The 17,209-nt window shown below is 41.8% G+C and overlaps 1 protein-coding gene across 4 annotated transcripts; it reads right to left on the bottom strand.

The window, feature by feature from the left end:
* On the bottom strand, positions 1 to 16,647 carry rc3h1b (ring finger and CCCH-type domains 1b). 4 transcript variants are annotated; one of them, XM_072364581.1, is made up of 20 exons: positions 16,526 to 16,647; positions 14,885 to 15,315; positions 13,958 to 14,078; positions 11,726 to 11,968; positions 11,414 to 11,589; positions 10,972 to 11,172; positions 10,699 to 10,831; positions 10,479 to 10,597; positions 8,830 to 8,942; positions 8,481 to 8,717; positions 8,155 to 8,360; positions 7,305 to 7,684; positions 7,030 to 7,188; positions 6,749 to 6,904; positions 6,212 to 6,434; positions 5,665 to 5,755; positions 4,693 to 4,789; positions 4,325 to 4,546; positions 4,123 to 4,229; positions 1 to 4,025 (listed from the first exon to the last, which is right to left on the bottom strand). In XM_072364581.1, exons 2-20 carry the CDS (start codon positions 15,113 to 15,115, stop codon positions 3,869 to 3,871), a joined length of 3,372 nt encoding a protein of 1,123 aa, XP_072220682.1. In that variant the 5' UTR covers positions 15,116 to 15,315; positions 16,526 to 16,647; the 3' UTR covers positions 1 to 3,868. The 4 variants fall into 4 exon arrangements, with proteins under 4 accessions (XP_072220682.1, XP_072220684.1, XP_072220683.1 ...); XM_072364583.1 differs by having other exon boundaries at positions 4,123 to 4,226; XM_072364582.1 differs by having other exon boundaries at positions 11,726 to 11,965.
* Between the last annotated feature and the right edge of the window lie 562 nt (positions 16,648 to 17,209).

The following is a 17,209-nucleotide window of genomic DNA, read 5'->3' as shown; positions in this document are numbered from 1 at the left end:
TTCAGTTAGCAATATCATTTAATTTTTTCCCCCTCAGCTTAGAATCACTGTTGCACATAAGTTACATTTTGTTTTCTCAATTTCACAGGTTCTTTTATTCTTTCTTCAAACTTCCAGTTTGACCTCCCTCTCGTATCAAACGAACAAAAAAAAAGGAAAAAAAAAGAAAAGGAAAAAAAAAAAGCAGATTGTATTATACAAAAATGCAAACCAATTTTCACACAGTGAATTCTCTTACAAAGTCATAAAATGGCGTAATAATGGCTACATCCACATTGGAGGAAGATAATTCTAGACATTCCTTAATGGAGTATAATATACATATAAAAACCTTTTTTTGTCTTTTTTCTCGCTGAAATCAAACCTGTACCTTAATTTAAGAGATATTTTACAAGGGAGTTAATCATATAAAAAAGCCATTTGCGAATTTCCCCTGAAAGTTCGGGAATAAAATGTGAGCCTCAAACAGCAGTAACAGAGGTCAGTGGTCAAGTGTGTGGGTGGGAGGGGGTTTACGGTCATTGGGGGGGGGGGGGTGTAGGCAACAGTTCCACTCAAACGAAAAAAAAAAAAGATTGAAATAAACATCTTTGCCATTCATAAACAGCAATGTTCCCTATACATCACCGTAAGAAAGTTCTGCTGACCTAAAAAAGATTATTTAAAGCTCATTCAGACCTGCAACAACCCATCAGGCAGAATCAGCAATTTGGTAGTTTTGGTTGACTCGCATTTAGAAGAGTGAGAAACGACATACTAGATTAGCACATTTACATATAGAAAATTCACGGCGAAGCCCCATTCCTCCCAATCAGACTTTCGGTTTTTTTCGTAGTAGGTAGGCCAAGTAATTGTAAATAGCTGTCAAAGAAGGGGGTGAGAAAGGAACAAATAAAAAAAAAAAAAGAAAAAAGGACCTAATTTCACTCTGACACCCTTTTAAAGCTGTTGACTACACATCAGGTCAGACTACTGCAAAAAACACGTAAAGAAAACTGTAAACCCCCTCTGGGACTAAATCTGTTCCCCGCGAGGACAAAAAAAACCAAAAACTAAAAGTGTACATTTAACTTTTTGAGAGCAGGGAGGGGTCTGATACAGTCCATTTGTACGACTGAATCATAATTCAGCATCGATTTGTATATTTTAAGATCTCGTGCTACTGAAACAGATACTGTAGAGGAGCATTACAGATGGATTTAAGGCCAACCTTTCATCAGAGACTTCCTGCCATTTCTTTTTGGGACAGTGGTGGATGAAAAAAGAAAAGAAAAAAAGTCCCAACACTGCTGTAAAACCTCAACATTTATCACCCGGTACAGCACACTTTGAGGGGGGGCGGGGGGTAGAAAAAAAAAAGAAAAACTTAAGTCAGGGTACATTTTCTACAATACAATCTAGCACACACAAAACATCTCCATATAAATTTTCCAAAGTTACAGATTTTGTCTTCTTCGGAAGCATAGTCTATAAAGAACATCTTTGTTTGAACACAAAAGATTAAGTGAACACGCATCAATGCACACAGAGGTCCTTCGTCTGGGAAAGGATAAAGTCTGTGTTGGCAACCAGTGGACAGAAAACAAAACAAAACAAAAAAAAATATTTTGCTGATTCTAAGTAGAGATCATTTAATATAAATGCTGAGCAAGTTGAGTAAGAGGTGGCACGTTAATAGTGCTTTAGTATATTAATAATGTATACATACTCATATGTATAAGTGAGCTGTGTACCTAAACAATAAATGTAGCAAGGAGCAGCCAGAGGCTTTAAGTGTGGATGGAAACTTAAAAAGAAAAGAAAAAAGAAAGAAAAAAAACTGGAAAAATTCCACGATTCTGACAAATTGGCAGAGATGCCCAAACCCACGGTGACAATGTCGGACACAAAGGTATTTGTGTCATTAACTGACTCGTCAGTTGTCAGGGGTTTGTCTGTCAGTTTTCTCAGTATCCCGTCTGACCAAAACGAAGGCTCAACCCTAACCTAGAACAACTTGACCCAAAGCGTCTATTTTCTAACCGTTCAAACACAAGGACTCGCTTGCTCTCAGCAGAGCTGGAAAAACTGTTGCCAATTCAAGCTAATTGTTTACAGAAGGCAAAGAGCTCCGTGTTGAGCATTAGCGCGAAACAATTTCTACGACGGAGAAAGAAATTTGCCGTAATGATGGCGACGGCGGCGCGTTAAAAAAAACAAAAACGGCGCAGGTTCGTCGATGACAGAGATCCGCTTCACACAATTCAAACGGCCGTATCGAATCTGATGTAAGGTGGTTTCTTTTCAAAGTTTCTTCCGTTTTCTTCTCAGTAACTAAAACTGCGATTTTTCAGCTGTAAACACGATTTCAAATGTACCGCGTAGCTGAAAATGCTACAACAGTAACCTTTCAAACAAACAAATGCCAGCGTCCGGGTTTTTGCACGAAATGAAAACCAGTCCATGGCAGAAAGGACACGCCCCTCCCCCCCTCCAACCAAGCTGTCACAAGGTAAGCTGCACCCCCCAAAATCGTAACAATGTAAAGCACAAGAAAAAAAAAAAACCTAAATCAAACTTGAACAAAAATGAAACAAAGGGAAGGCAACTTCATAGAAGTTAGGAGAAGAAATGACAAGATATTCCCAATGGGGAGGCCTTTCAAGTGGCCAGATGAGAAGCTATTAGGAGGGAAATGCTAATTTTGCCCTGATGTTATTAAGTTTACACTCATTCACCTGGTTCCTGAAGCTGAAAGAAATACTCTTTCGCAGCCTGGTAATGTGCATTCACTCAGGAAAGGGGGCGGGGAGGGGGGGGACAAAAAACTCCCTTTGAGGATGCTGTAAAATTTCCCAATGGGCTATGACCAAATGCAGCTCGCTCAGGAGCACAGGTGAGAGGCGCTGAAACCAAACCACATCAGGGCACACCACAACGAAGAGAGGCACCCAATAGATTCCTTTGTAGAAATGGAAACGCTCATTATCTAAATGACTTGTTGCAATCTTTAAAACAGAATGCCCCAATTGAATATATATATATATATACTGCTTTCAAAAACGAAACGGACATACGAGGAGGTCATAAAATGCAATAATAAAATCTGACTTCCTGTGGCAGAAGAGAGGAAATACATGTGGTGCAACACTTCCTTTCTTTAACACCTCACGTCTACTTTGGCTTGGTAAAAAGGTGGAATTTTGAACAGCATTTCCCTCCGAAGACATCTAGATCTTGGCAACCTCTCTACGATTTTGGGGGGCGAGTACCAAGCCACACATTTTTGCTCTTTCCTATAATACCTTCATAGATCACGAGACTGAAAGAGAAATTCTTAAGCGTGTGTGACTCGATGGCGCTTGTTCTCCTTCGCACCTCTGTAGCTAACCGTTCAGCTACACGTGCGCTTCTGCAAATAAGCTAAGAATCTTATAAAAGGGAGGATTCATACCCGTCTTCACTGTTTAGTTTGACGATGGAACAACGGCCAGGTTCATTGTAAATGAAGTCGCAATAACGCTGTCAACGTCACCATCATTTCTCTCTTCCCGAAATATCCATTGCGAGCCTTGCTAATCTAATCCCAGAACAAAAGAAAAATAATAATAATAATAATAAAAAACAAACAAACAAACAAACAAAAAAAAAATCAAGAATTAACAGCACACACAAGAAATGTTATTATATGCTCTGGTTTCCAGGCAAGGAAAGTCATTAAAAAAAAAAAGCTCATTCACAGAACAAAAAGAAAGAAAATTCATCACGGCAGATACTGCTCATCTTCTAAATAGAATGGGTGTATGTGTGCCTGTGCATGCTTTTCAACTGAGCGTTTTGTGTATGCGTAAAATGTTTATGTGTGCACATGTGTCGAAGTGTGTACTTCCTAAGAGCAGGAATGGACAACGCCATTCTTCTGCATCTCTGAGCCAGTGGCCCCTGGATCAGAACACAGGCTCATTGCAGACGTCTTGTTTGTCAGCGACAGCATGGACCCGCCCACCGCACTTTCTTGCAGACCGCCGGAGCCGTTGGACACCTCGCTGAATCAAGAGCATGCAAAAAGATTAGCGTCAAAAGAAGAATGCAATAAATGAACATTCTGGGAACACAAATGTTTTAGAGTTTGTTCAAACTCACCCAAGAGCGAGGGAGATTTCTTCCAGCTGAGTCTTGTGCTCCGGTTGTCCATTCTCTGCAGGTTTCATCTTGTAATGCTGAGCCTCGTGGGCTACCTGGTGTTCCTGCTTTGGAAATAGACAAAAAGATGGCAAGCTGTTACCAAACTCCTCTCCACATACATACACATACATCAGCTCTTATTGATGTTCAATAAGCAAACCGTTACCATCTCCCGGGTCCTCTTGCCAATTTCTCTCTCCACCTGGTGGAGCTCAAGGCTGAGCTGTTCACTGGAGACGGCTTTTACACTTGCACCCCCTGCTGGCCACTTGGGCTGTTGCTGCTGCTGTTGGGCCACTGCTGTCTGGCCCTGGCTGGGCTGCACTGGCTGGCCTGCCATTGCGCTGGCCTCCCTCTGCAGGAATAGAGAGTTACTGGCAGCCTGCAATTTTCAGGAAGTCAAGAGGGCGAGTGGAAAAACTGGGTCATAATTTGAGGAAATATAATAACGATCACCCGTATTTTTTTGCGGTTTAGTTTTTCAGGTCAAATAAATTAAGTAGTGAAGGAAAAAAATTCAAAACACACCTCCATGCTGTGCATCTGGGTTTGTTGAGTGATCTGCTGGTTGACCTGCTGCAGCTCAATTTGTAACTGTTCTCTGTCTGAGGCTGGCATAGGAAGGCTGCGACCCAAAAAAAAGAATGCTTTACAATCGTTTCAAGTCTCAAACTTAATCTCACAAATCGTTTTCACACATGAACACAGAAGACGTTCAGGAGACTGTGCGCACGGTTTGGTCCGGCCTTTTTCCACAGCTCCTGTTTAAATGTGGAATTCGCCAGGAGACTTTCTGCTGGAGAAGTGCTCTCACAGCTGGAGATGAGAGGCAGCGCCTGCGGGCGAATGTCTGTCTCGAGCAGAGTGGAGGCAGGGCAATTGTGGAAATTGCAGTGCCTTCTACCTAGTTGAAGATAATGGGTGAGGCTCCTTGATGACCACTGTAGCACTGTAGTTGATAATCAATAGCACATATATCTGAGCATATCCACGAGAAGGAACCGAAAAGCGGCCAAGACAATTGGAAACAGAGAATTTGCAGCAATTCACTCGCATGTCTACCTGAAGAAAACACCAGGAAAAAAACAACATGCATGTTAACACGTCAGTCTGACTGAAATCGTACAAAAATGAGCTTCTCACCACTAGACTAACGCACCCAGATAATGTGGTTGGGGGGGTTCAAATCGCACGTACACGCTCAATGAGACTCAAAGTGCTCCGCTGATGCTCCAAAGTGTCATCACTCTCGAGTCTTTTTGTAAAAACTGTTCAGCATTAATGTACCATCATTCAAATAGTTTTGTTTTGTTGTTGGGTTTTTTTTTTTTGTCATAAGGCTAAATGCACCAAACACCGTAACTGCACATCAGCCTATAGAGAGAACGCCCATACTTATACATGCAATTCTAATGTTTTCTCTTTGCATTATCAGCATGTGGATAACCGATAAAATAACTACAACAATAATAGTAAGAGGAAAACAAACAAAGGGCTTACCGCTCACTAAAGTGTCCCTGAGAGGAGGCCATCTGGTGGGACGAGTATGACGTTCCGCCCCATCCTCCATGACTTCCGTATGAATATTCAGCTGCAAGCAAAGTGATGAGATGGAAAACAGACGTCTCTTTGAGAAACTGTAAGGACTTATCATAAATATGTCAAATTAAGTAGGATTAGGAGATACAAGTGGGCAGTGCAGGCAAAATTAACAGGGTATCTCGGTCAGTATAGGCTAGTGCTCTCTCTGTAAGATATGTGTGTTTTAATAGTTTTTATTTTTCATACTGTTGCAAAGAGGCAGACATGAGAGCTGTTTGATTACGAAGAGCTTATCATAAACATGAAATATTGACCAAACACAAGAGCACCGCTGTGCTATAAACAGTGGCAACATGTTAGAATTGTCACAAAAGTGATAATATATTAAGATAAACGCCACCCCCCAGAAATCAGATGAGAATATAAATTCCAACATGAAGGAAAGGAAAGCATGGCCGGTGCCACTTCATCAAGAGCGTTCATTACTTATTAAGTTGATTCTTACCCGACATGGCCATGTGTTTGGAGTTGGGGTTCTGGGGTGTGGAGGCCATAGCCTGCACAGGGCCAGTGGTCTGGTAGCCCGTCTTTGAAGTGCGGGAGATGGCACCAAAGCGTGATACAGTGGGCTGGGGGCCAAATGGGATAATAGGGTCGTCATCTTTCACTTCTGCCCCCCGCCGAGGGGCTTCCAATGATGGTTCCCTCAGACCTTTAGCCTCCACGTTCTGACACAAAAAAAAAGAAAGAGGGGCATTAGAGGGGGGAGGGGTTATGACATGGAGAGATCTGAGGAAGAGGCAGAGTAAGCTACACGTTTTTCTCTTGCTAACTGTCACTAGCATTTATCTCAGAGCGGCATTTAACACAAATTACTCCTGAAAATATAAGCTCAAACAGCATTTATATCATTCATAACTGTACACTGAACTGAAAGTTCTCATCAGGGATGAATTACCCTTTTAAAAACATCCAATTTCTTGTCCCTAATGTCTACAACAAAAATAATTTAATTAATAAAGTCATTCATCTAAAATCTTACCATCATCTCCATGGAACCGGGAACCATAACGTCTTTGGGTTTGGCGTCCTTTGTGCCTATATACCGGCTGATAGTTTCACAAGACCAGGGGGAGTACTGCCCAGTGTAGTCGAGGTCTCTACACTTGACTAACGTTTTGGAGCTGTCATCACCATACTATAGACACAGGAAATACAGTGACACATACTTTAACTGTTAATAATTTAACTGTCATTACTGACTGATGTGTACACGCGATCTGAAATTGTATAAGAGGCATATGAGATTCATTTTATGCTCACCTCAGTAGGATAGTCACTAGGAAAGGGATGTGAAAGAGTAGGGGAGGCAGCGAATGGCGGAGGGGAGATAACCTTCCTTTCCTCTAGTTGTGATAACAGCTCCTGCCGGCGTCGATGCAAGTAGTCCAAGCTGAGCTGTGAATTACCATGTGGTGGCCCCTGAGACACAAACGCACAGATATACCGCTGCTGGACTGTACACAGTTTGGTTTTTTTGACCAAGCAAAGTCTACACAAAGATTTATAGAAATAATAACCAGACTATATAGACTTACCCTGACATAAGTCCTCATGTGTGGAGGCTGAGTGCTGGGTGGGTAATAGCCATCTGGTGGGTATCTATCCCGAGCACTTGGCTCCTGGTGGTACAGTGAGTTGGTCTGTCCTGCAGATGAAGAAACATCCAGAGGCGCTGGACTCATTCTGAACAGGTCGTCCCTCTGAGATGGGTAAGGCTGAGGGGGAGGTGGTGGGCCACCGTGGCGATCTTTGTCATAATAAGGAGGGTGAGAATACGAGAACTGAGGGCCCGAGTGAGGGCCCTGGTAGGTGCGCTCTGGAGGGCCGTAGCCTGGATAAGGTTGTCCGGACTCACTCGAGGGAGGGTTACGGATGTAATCCCGAGGAACATACTGTGGCTGTTGGTAGGGGTACCCTGGGAAATAAATTACCAATATTTATAAAATCACTAAATTATTTCAAAGCTAATCATAAAATTGTATTATAAAATATAACATGTTTTCATCAGTGACCCACAAAAAAAGATAAAAGTCCCTATACTCTGCATCTTATATGTCTCGTATGTTGTTTTTCTGAATGGTGAAATATTTGGGATGGTTGGGACATGCTGAGAATGACAATATTTCATACAGTCCTTTTTCATGCAAAACACATGAAATGCTAACAAGCAGAATCCCACTCTATCACATATAATCCGCTACAAGTCTGACTTTTTTTATATTCATCGTTAGACATTGCCATAACCTGCGAGCTCCCACTTTTTTCATTAAAACCTTACAGATTTTCACAGAAGAAAAACACTATTATTAGGCTTGCCTTCATTAAGAAAGGGTTAGGGGTTTACATCGTGTTAGAATTTCTCGATACTAGACACTTATAACTTACCCGTCGAGTACTGTGGGGGCTCATACGGAGAAGCAGGTGGTGGACGAGTGTTGTAGCACATCTCAGAGAGTTGCGGCTGGGGATACACTGGTGAACCTCTGGCTACCACAGGCATATGCTTCACCCCTGCCATGTGATCTGGCGGCATCCTTGGGTGGGCCATTGCATGAGGTGGTAGAGTCATAGGTTTGGGCACAGGGTCATGGCTGCAGAAATAATTTATGGCAAATTAATTTACTGTTTGTCAATAAAGTCGAATGGTGTGAAAGTGTTCCCCTACGTTTAGCTGCCAAGTACATCGATTTGCTGGGCGTAACTACACTTACACATCAGGTGGTGATCCTGGGACACTGCTACTTCCTCCTTCCATCTTGACAGTTTTACGCACAATCTCATATGAGACTGGGTCAGTTCCACGGGCAATTAGAGGGGGCAAATTTGGTGTGCCGCTGCCATTGGCGAGGGGTGAGGGCTTCCGGGTCCCTGACATATCAAGAGCAAGGCCGTCATCTGGCAAAAGCCCCCCTGAGCGAGGTGCTGGGCGCTTATTCATCTTACGATACCTAGAAAAGTACATGGCAGAACATTATGAAACATTGCAAGGATTGTTGATTGAAGAAAAGGAAGGAAAGTAAAAGGCTTTTTCATATCTTCATGGTCATATATTGCACTTACTTCTCCAGTTCTTCCTGAGAGTGAGCAAAGGTGCAGCTGGCTCCACGAGGACAGCCTCCCTTCTGCTTCATGTCGCGGCACATGTATGTTTTGTATTTGCTGTGCTGAGGAGGCTTCAGAGAAACAGCGAACATGACTTTTTGTGTACAGTTTAAAAGTAAAGCCTAATCAATTAAGGAAGTTACAGGGCAACACAGCGGTCTAAAAACTGTTTCCAGGCTTACGGTATTATAAATTAATTAAAATGAACCTGTTCAAGTGATGGAATACACAGTTACTTCGACATTTGTCCCTTTAATGTTCCTCACAGCTTAATTCAGGCAATCCTATGACAGTCAGTGGGTTTACATGATGAGATTAACTCCATTATAGCTATAGTTGGGTTATGCTCCTTATCTGAGCAAGAGTATTTATCCTTTGTTATGCATGGCGGTGAATGAATCGAATCACTGGCACAAAGCATGCAATAGCACAGTAGATAAGTGGCGCTGTACCCATTTCAACCATAGCTAATAGAGCCACTTCCAGTTGATGTCTTCATCACCAACAACAACAAAACTAAGGCATTCGAGAAAGATGGCGAACGAAGAGCAAGATGAAGCTCCGTCCCTCTACATTTTGTGATGAGCTGGTTATGGCACAAACGCCATGCGCAACGACGCATTCTCCATCGCGTTGTTTGTTTCTTTCTGACGGCGGCGACTACAACAGTAATATTGTCTCCTTCGACTTCCGGGTGACGATCGCGGGAAAATATCTCGAGCATGCGAAGAACGCTCGATCCGATCCACCGTCGTCTCCAGGCACGTTAAGTGGGCAATCAGATCGAGTTATCCCGGGGGCTTAATTCGATCGCAAGTAACCCGATCCGATTTGATTTCTTGTCGGATTAAGCTGGTTACATGAGCTGAATAACTCAATCTTATTGTAATTTAGCCATTAATCCGATCCGAACCACACTGAGTGAAAGAGAGCGCTACAGTACACCAAATGAGCTCTAACACTAAAGTCATGCAAGTTCTCTTTAAATTAAACTTGATATTACCATTCCAGTTTAGCCTCTGGAATGGTTTCACAGGTTTCTTCAGAGAACACCCCCCTAGTTTTCACTATTTTGGATTAGCCCAACCCATTAGAGACAGGTAGACTGAAGAACGTCCACGTCATTCAACGTCCGGTGGTTTGCTGAATATTTATTCTTATTTTGAGCGTTTCATTTACAGTGAGTCCTCCTCTACCATCCATGTCATCAAAGCCATCTGTTGGATTCCTCAGACCAACTGGTCGTCTGCGAGATTAACTCAACACTACTGTGTGTGCTTATCTAATTATGTGCCCGTGCTGAGATTTATAGAGGAAAGATACTAGGACCAAACCACAAGATTGTCATTAACAAATACCGTAACAAAGCCTGTGGGGGATTTTTCAGATTTCACACCAATAGGCACAGTTAATCTCAAATTAACAGAAAGTTATGCATGTCTCAAAGGGCCTTTACACTCTTTACACTTTCAAAGATACAATTAAGTCTGACATCAATGAGATGAACTGTCACAAAAATTTAGTAAAAAAGTTTCTTGTCGTGGGACCGGGCATCACAATGCTGTGTATTTTCTCTCAGTCTCTCAAAAACATGGGGAAACACCGACCTGTTGAGGATCAGCTCCTTTCTTGCTGTGGTTCTGGATGAAGTCAACCAGGCCATGCACCACCGTCTTCACTGCTACCAACCCCTTCTCAAGCTGCTCCCACGTGGGAGGAGGAGCATCTGGGGAGGAAAATGAAGAGACGCAGAAAAACACTGAGAAAACTCCCAAAGTCAGTATTTAGATTCGAACTTGTCATTACGGGAGACGTCAGAATTCTTACCAGGACTGGGATCAATGTTTGCCAGTAGTTCCAGGTGGGGCCGCAGCCTGTTGAGGTTGGCTGGGTCTCCAGTCCTTTGCAGTGCAATTGTCAGCTCCTGAACACTTTGAGCAAAAGATGCTGGAGTCTGCAGCTATACCGGAAGCATTGAAAATAAAGAAAATACTCACATATAGAAATAAAACCAGACCGGTTTTAATATATAGAAGCTGAGACATTTGCAATCAAACTGTTTGCAGGGATGGAAAAAAAAAAAAAAGACCTGTCACGTACCTTATCTATAATAGACTGCATGTGTGACTTGTGAGACTGATCTCCATACAACAGAGAAGACCACTGGTCAGGTGCAATGCGCAATCCACCCTCCATGGCAATCTGAACGATCTGAGAGTCATGCTCACGTCGCAGTGCCTCATAAGTACGGAACTCCTCTTTGAGCTGCATCAGGGATGAATCTTCATCCCGTTTGGTGACCTGGGAAATTCACAGAAGAGAGTTTTTACCCTTCCGAGTCAGGTATCGATCAGTAAATCTAAAGTTTTGTCAACTCCATAGAATCAAATTATCACCAATCTATATTTTTGTATAGAAAGAAATTACACAGATATTGAGCTGAACAGTCATACTGTGGACCAGAACCAAATGACTTCTTAGGTTTCTTAGAAACAATGAAACAACCAGAGAAATGCCATCTGGTTGTCAGTCAGGAACATACCTTGAAGCAGGAGGCTCTGTAAAGGAGCTGTACAACATGGCCTATGCTAGTTTTAGAAGCCTGAGGGAAGCGTGGCTCCAGTCTCTGGACTACAAAGAGAACCAACACCTTCCTGGACAAGGCAGAGCCATCTTCTAAAGCAAGGAGGACCAGCTTCAGAGCTTCCTCCTGCATTGCTGGGGGACGAGAAAAATACGACAACGAAACCTTTGAGTAACAGTTAATTGGAAAAAGCCCAAGCAATTGACCTGTGATGAGAATAAATGAAATGCCCCCTGTGGAGCGTTCACTTTGCGGATAATTGAAAACTACCTGGGCCAAGAAACTGACACCCTCGAGCACGGACAGCGGCCCACAGATTGGAGGAGAGCTGCTGTGGATTCTGGTGCTGCAAGATGAGTTCAGTGACAGTTCGCTCACCAAGAGAGCGGGCGGCTCTCATGGCTCTGACACGGCCCTCTTCCTCCACCAGCTGGCAGTGGACCAAGGTTACCAGTTTCCTCTGCATGGGTCGACTCAAGATGCTTTGGGCTGTGTTGCTCAGACCCACACCTGCTAAGACAAAAAGAAGGGCAGTTATTACATACCGTGTTTATATCGCTGCAGGAAAACACTGTCTCTGTAGAATGCAATATGTGGTTCTCCTTAAAACAGTCACAGATAACTTGGCACGAACTATATGTCAAGCAAAGTTCATTTACAGTACATTTTATATGACAATATATCCATAAAAGACCTTACATATGTAACACCCTCAGTCCCAAGTTTCCATCATCATTTCAATGCGCAATAAAAAAAAAATAAAATAAAAAAAACTTGATCTAAAGGCAAGTATTACTTTAGTTTTATTTAAAATAAACTTAGCAATTTTTTGCACTTTAGTTCCAAAGCACACTTTGGTGCTATACTGCGAGAGAAACGCATCTCATTCATTCTAATGAGCAGTACAGTATATCGAAAGGGGTAGTGTAATATTCTAGTATCGGTTGATCAATACTTCACCTCATATCAGTAAATCACACTGTCATCAATCATTAACTCGTCCAATGACTGAGGTACCTGCTTCAAATTAACGACATGAAAAGAAACCAGTTTGATCTTTAGAGCTGCCTATAAATAGCTGTACCAGTGTCAAACGTGTTACACTTTTCTTGAACTCTGCGTAATATCTGATCAGGATTATATGTTTATTATCTTTTGAAGGTTTGGAGAAACCAACTCATTTAAATGAATGAGAAACCCAAGACTCCATGCATTCGTGTTGTCAAACAACAAAGTCTATGAATAGTGATTCATCGTAGGACTGTGTGGTGAGCTGCAAATTCATCCCATTTTTTTATTTATTTATATAATCTGTTGAGATCTGACCCAAACACAAGAGTGTGTATGTCTGCGTGTGCTATTGTCAGCTGAGCGTACTCCAGTGAAGACTAAATATAGTAATTAAAAGAGAGTATAGCCTCTTAATTTTCCTGATTTGAGTGGTGGTTGGTAAACTATGCTGTAGCAGGCAAGTGGTTCATGTACAGTTCAGGGTGCCAGACAGGTAAGTATGATTAAATACCAGTTCCACAAAGAGTATGCGCCGAACTTCTCCTAAATCACAAAATCAACAGCAAGAGAACAGCACACACACAGCAAACAAATCAAAGGTGTATTTATGAGCCAAAGTAAAGTTAAAGATGAGTGGGAATCTTTTCAGTAAAACAGATCTTGAGATTTAGGTGATGTTTGTTTAAAGCTCTGCTGATAGCAGCGTTGCAATAAATCAGGCAGAGTGAAACGGTTTATGTCTGACACCCTCGTTATGTTCTGTATTTCAGACCAGCCGAGAAGTCATCTCCTACACATGGATGCCCAGGGGGAATACAGAAGACGGGAATGGAGATGAAGAGATTGAGATCAAAAGGGGAAAAACAATCCCGCAAACAACGCCAGGAATCAGCCTGCTAACAATTAACACAAATGGACTGAGCCACTTCTGGTGCCTGCTCGCTTAGTGAGAAGCACCATCCTGCCTTGAATTCCGAGCCGTTCAACTGTTAAAGGGGCAAATGGGTGTCTGTGATGTATGGCACATGAGCTGATGCGGTTCAATTTCCAGCATCAACCGACACGGAATGCAGATCACGAATCCAATTATACGATTGTCGGAATTTATGGCAATCATTTTCCAACAATAGAATTTTAAATTGGCAATACACTGAGACGTTTACCCTGGTAAAGACTCGTCGACAGCACCGATATGTTCACGTTAACAAGTTCAGACAAACAGACAAAACTGGTTTGCTGGTTTAGATGAAATTTGATAACAATAAACCCGATAACAGAAAACCGGCCAGATTCTGAAGCAAATCTTGCAATCTGAAATATCTCTGTCACTATTTCAAAGTCTAATATCTTGACATTATGGTGTCACAAATGTGTTGAAATTACACAAATGTTTAGACTTTTGATCGATGACACTGTTCTGTAAGCATTGTTAATAGATGGTAATAAGGGGCGGACATACAATAACGGTAACAAGCATGTGTGTTCAAGCACCTCTGGTGTTGCTGAGGGGTTTGAGGTAGAGGGCCAGTTCCTCCACACACTGCCTGGCCACCTCATAATTCTGTGAGTCCTCTGGACTGGTAATCAAGGCAACTGGCTGAGCCTTAGGAACCTGCAGGACAAGAACAGAGGAAACGTTACAACAAACATGAGATAGTGTACACATTAATATCAAATACCCCCATGTGTGCCGTATGTCATCATATGGCACAATGTGTGTGTGTGTGTGTGGGCACAAAATATTTATAACGATCAACTTTTATTTCATAAGAAATTCCAATTATCACAGGGGGTGGGATTGAACAAACTTGCTATCATAAACTGTGTAGTTTTTTTTCTCTTAATGGTAACATAACCAGAATACTAACGTACATACTGAGCACACCAACATATTATGATCAGATGGGCGCCTATGATGCGATTTTAGCACACATATGCCAGACATTCAGCTGACAAGATGTTACAGTGTTTGATGCAAAAGACACATGTTGGCTTTATGATCAATACACTGACATAAACTATTATTACAATGTCTAAACCTGGAAACCACGACAACACCATTAGCTGTGCCTCACCCTGTTGGTCAAACACTGCGTGACGATTACACTAACACAGAATAAACTAATAAAATCTAAGTCATTGCTTAATAACTGTGGTGTGAAGCAAAAGAAATCCCCATGCTATGTACATCGTGTCACAGCTTGTGACCAACATTCTATTGTAATCAATAAGCAGTGATAATAAATAAATAAATAAATAAACAAAATAATAAGACAGAAATAGGGTCTCATTCCAAACACATCCCTGAGCTGTTGTCCTAAACCACGAGTCAACATTGACAATGCCTCTACATGTGTAATATCAGCTGGGAACTCTATGATTATTTGGTAATTAATGTCAAATACACACGAGCCTTACCTGGCCTCCAACCAGCTGCAAAAGGGCTGTGTTGACAGGTAGCTGCTCGATGTCTGTGCTGATGGCCGTCTGGTCAAAGGGACAGGCCTTCCGGTGCAACTTGTTCAGGCACATCTTGCAAACAGTGTGTCCACAACCCAAGCTGATGGGCCTGCGAACAGTCTCCTCAAAGGTCTGTGTGCAGATTGGGCACAGCAGAAACTCTGTCCATTGTGGTGCTTGCACTGGCATGGTTATATCTTGACGGGATGGGTGTGTATAAATGTAAGTAAGATTTTAACACAAAGGAAGCAAAAAAAAAATATAATAATTATATATATAGATAAATGGAAGATTCCACTGGAATCAAGATTTTTTTTTTTTTTCCGAACTCAATCGTTCTTAAATGTCCTCACACATTGTGGATATTGTATCACATCTCATGATGAATACTGTAAAAGAAAGAGAAGAACATTTGATTAAAACTCCAAAATCATTAACTGATGAGAACAACTATACACACAGTCGAGGTGAATGTTTTAAGGTGAGTTTGGAGTATAACCAAACTACGTGCATCTTTAGGTTTGACATGCAATCTAGACGGGAGGGGGTGGGGGGCAAAGCCGATAAATACTGCGTTGAAATCATCTTTTTCACTAATCACCGACAGACATAATTACCTTGTAAAGAAACGCATTATAATCCACGACGTGGCAAATATTTCCACGGTGCAAGCTAATCAAATCACGAAAACGGATCAAAACAACTGCTGTGTGGCCTACTTACAGAAGCTGGTTACCACTATGACTATGGACAAAGGGTACTGAAGAGGCTAACATCCATGTCCCTATGCGCTATCAAATGCAGTGAAGCTAACGGTTATTGTTAGAAACGTGTAGTATTGAGCTAACCTTAAGCCACGGACATGTATTTTAATTCAACAAACGATTTGCTACCACGACTGCAAAAATCTAAAAATGTTATTCTACATCAAATAATAGTGCATGTGATATGACGCGATAAGTTAGCTTAGTTTTAGCCATCTAAGCTATGGGTGGCTAGTTGGCTAGTTTAGCAAACGCTTAAACGTCGTTGGATCACAAATTATTTCCTCATACTCTGAACACCATAGTTACTTGAGTATCACGTAGTTATTAATCTCTCAGTATGAACACATGTTTTAGTTAATCACACTGTCAAGAACGTTGGTTATCATCCATAAAAATTGGTGAAGGAAACGATGGAAAGCAGACGAACAGTGGACAACCATTTGACTTGTAGTGATATTATGTAACGCTAGCCTCCCAAGCTAACAAGTAAACTTACTACATCAATATATATTTGTATTAACTAGACAGCTCAGTTTAAATGCGACACCAGTTAAATGTTTACAATCACGGTAGGGGGATGCTTTAGTCGTGAGCTTTGCGAGGCAGCTGGCTGAAACGTTTATCTTGTCAGAAAAGGCTCAGGAAGCTAACATGCTAACGAACAAATGTTACTCCTCCCCGTAGCATAGCCATTAGCCTGTTAGCTAGACATATTTATGTTAGCAGAAACTACCCAGCGCTATGCGTCTTTAATGTGACTAAAACTAATCATGCAGCGTTTACTGTCAGTTTACCACGTAAAAACAACATCTATATTGTCGATACTACTCACTTATTCCAAAAGACTTGGAAGTATTTCATCTTTCTTTAGAAAACTGTTGCAATATTTTCCTGCCATGTCGACGATGCAGCTTCGCTGCTGCCGAGGTTGGGGAGGGTGTCAACTCGACGACAGACTCGATAGCCGGTTACAACTAGCTGGACGAGATGTGTGTATGTGTGTGTGCTTGCATGCGCACGAGTATGTAGTCTAATGGCGCCCTCTATTGACATAGGACCGAATACACATCCACAACATAAAATTGAACAGAGACCTGATCACATCTGGGGGTTTCAGACAACTGGCCGTTATTCCGATTAGGGCATGTACAGAATCCTGAACGGACTCACAGGACACAAGCTCAGGGGAGCAAGGAGTCAGGCGGTCAAGGGTCTTATCCCGGAAATATAATATGATCAGGAGCCCAAAAGACACGGGGCCCTGCTCTTACATAATGAATATAAAAGATAGTTCATATATGAGGCACAAAAGGAACTAATGGCAAAAAAGAGAAAAAGAGAGATGTTAAATGAGCACACAGAGACAGCATGGCAACAAAGCGATGCTTAAACATCCAAGTCTCTCTCTCTCTCTCTGTGTATATATATGTATGTATATATATATATATATATATATATATATATATATATATATATATATATATATAGTCCAGGTAGCATGTATATTTGTCCAGGG

Source organism: Leuresthes tenuis, unplaced genomic scaffold (genome assembly GCF_036924035.1).
Source record: "Leuresthes tenuis unplaced genomic scaffold, fLeuTen1.0.hap1 SCAF_14, whole genome shotgun sequence".
Lineage (NCBI taxonomy): Eukaryota > Metazoa > Chordata > Actinopteri > Atheriniformes > Atherinopsidae > Leuresthes > Leuresthes tenuis.
This window is presented reverse-complemented; position numbering and strand designations above follow the sequence as displayed.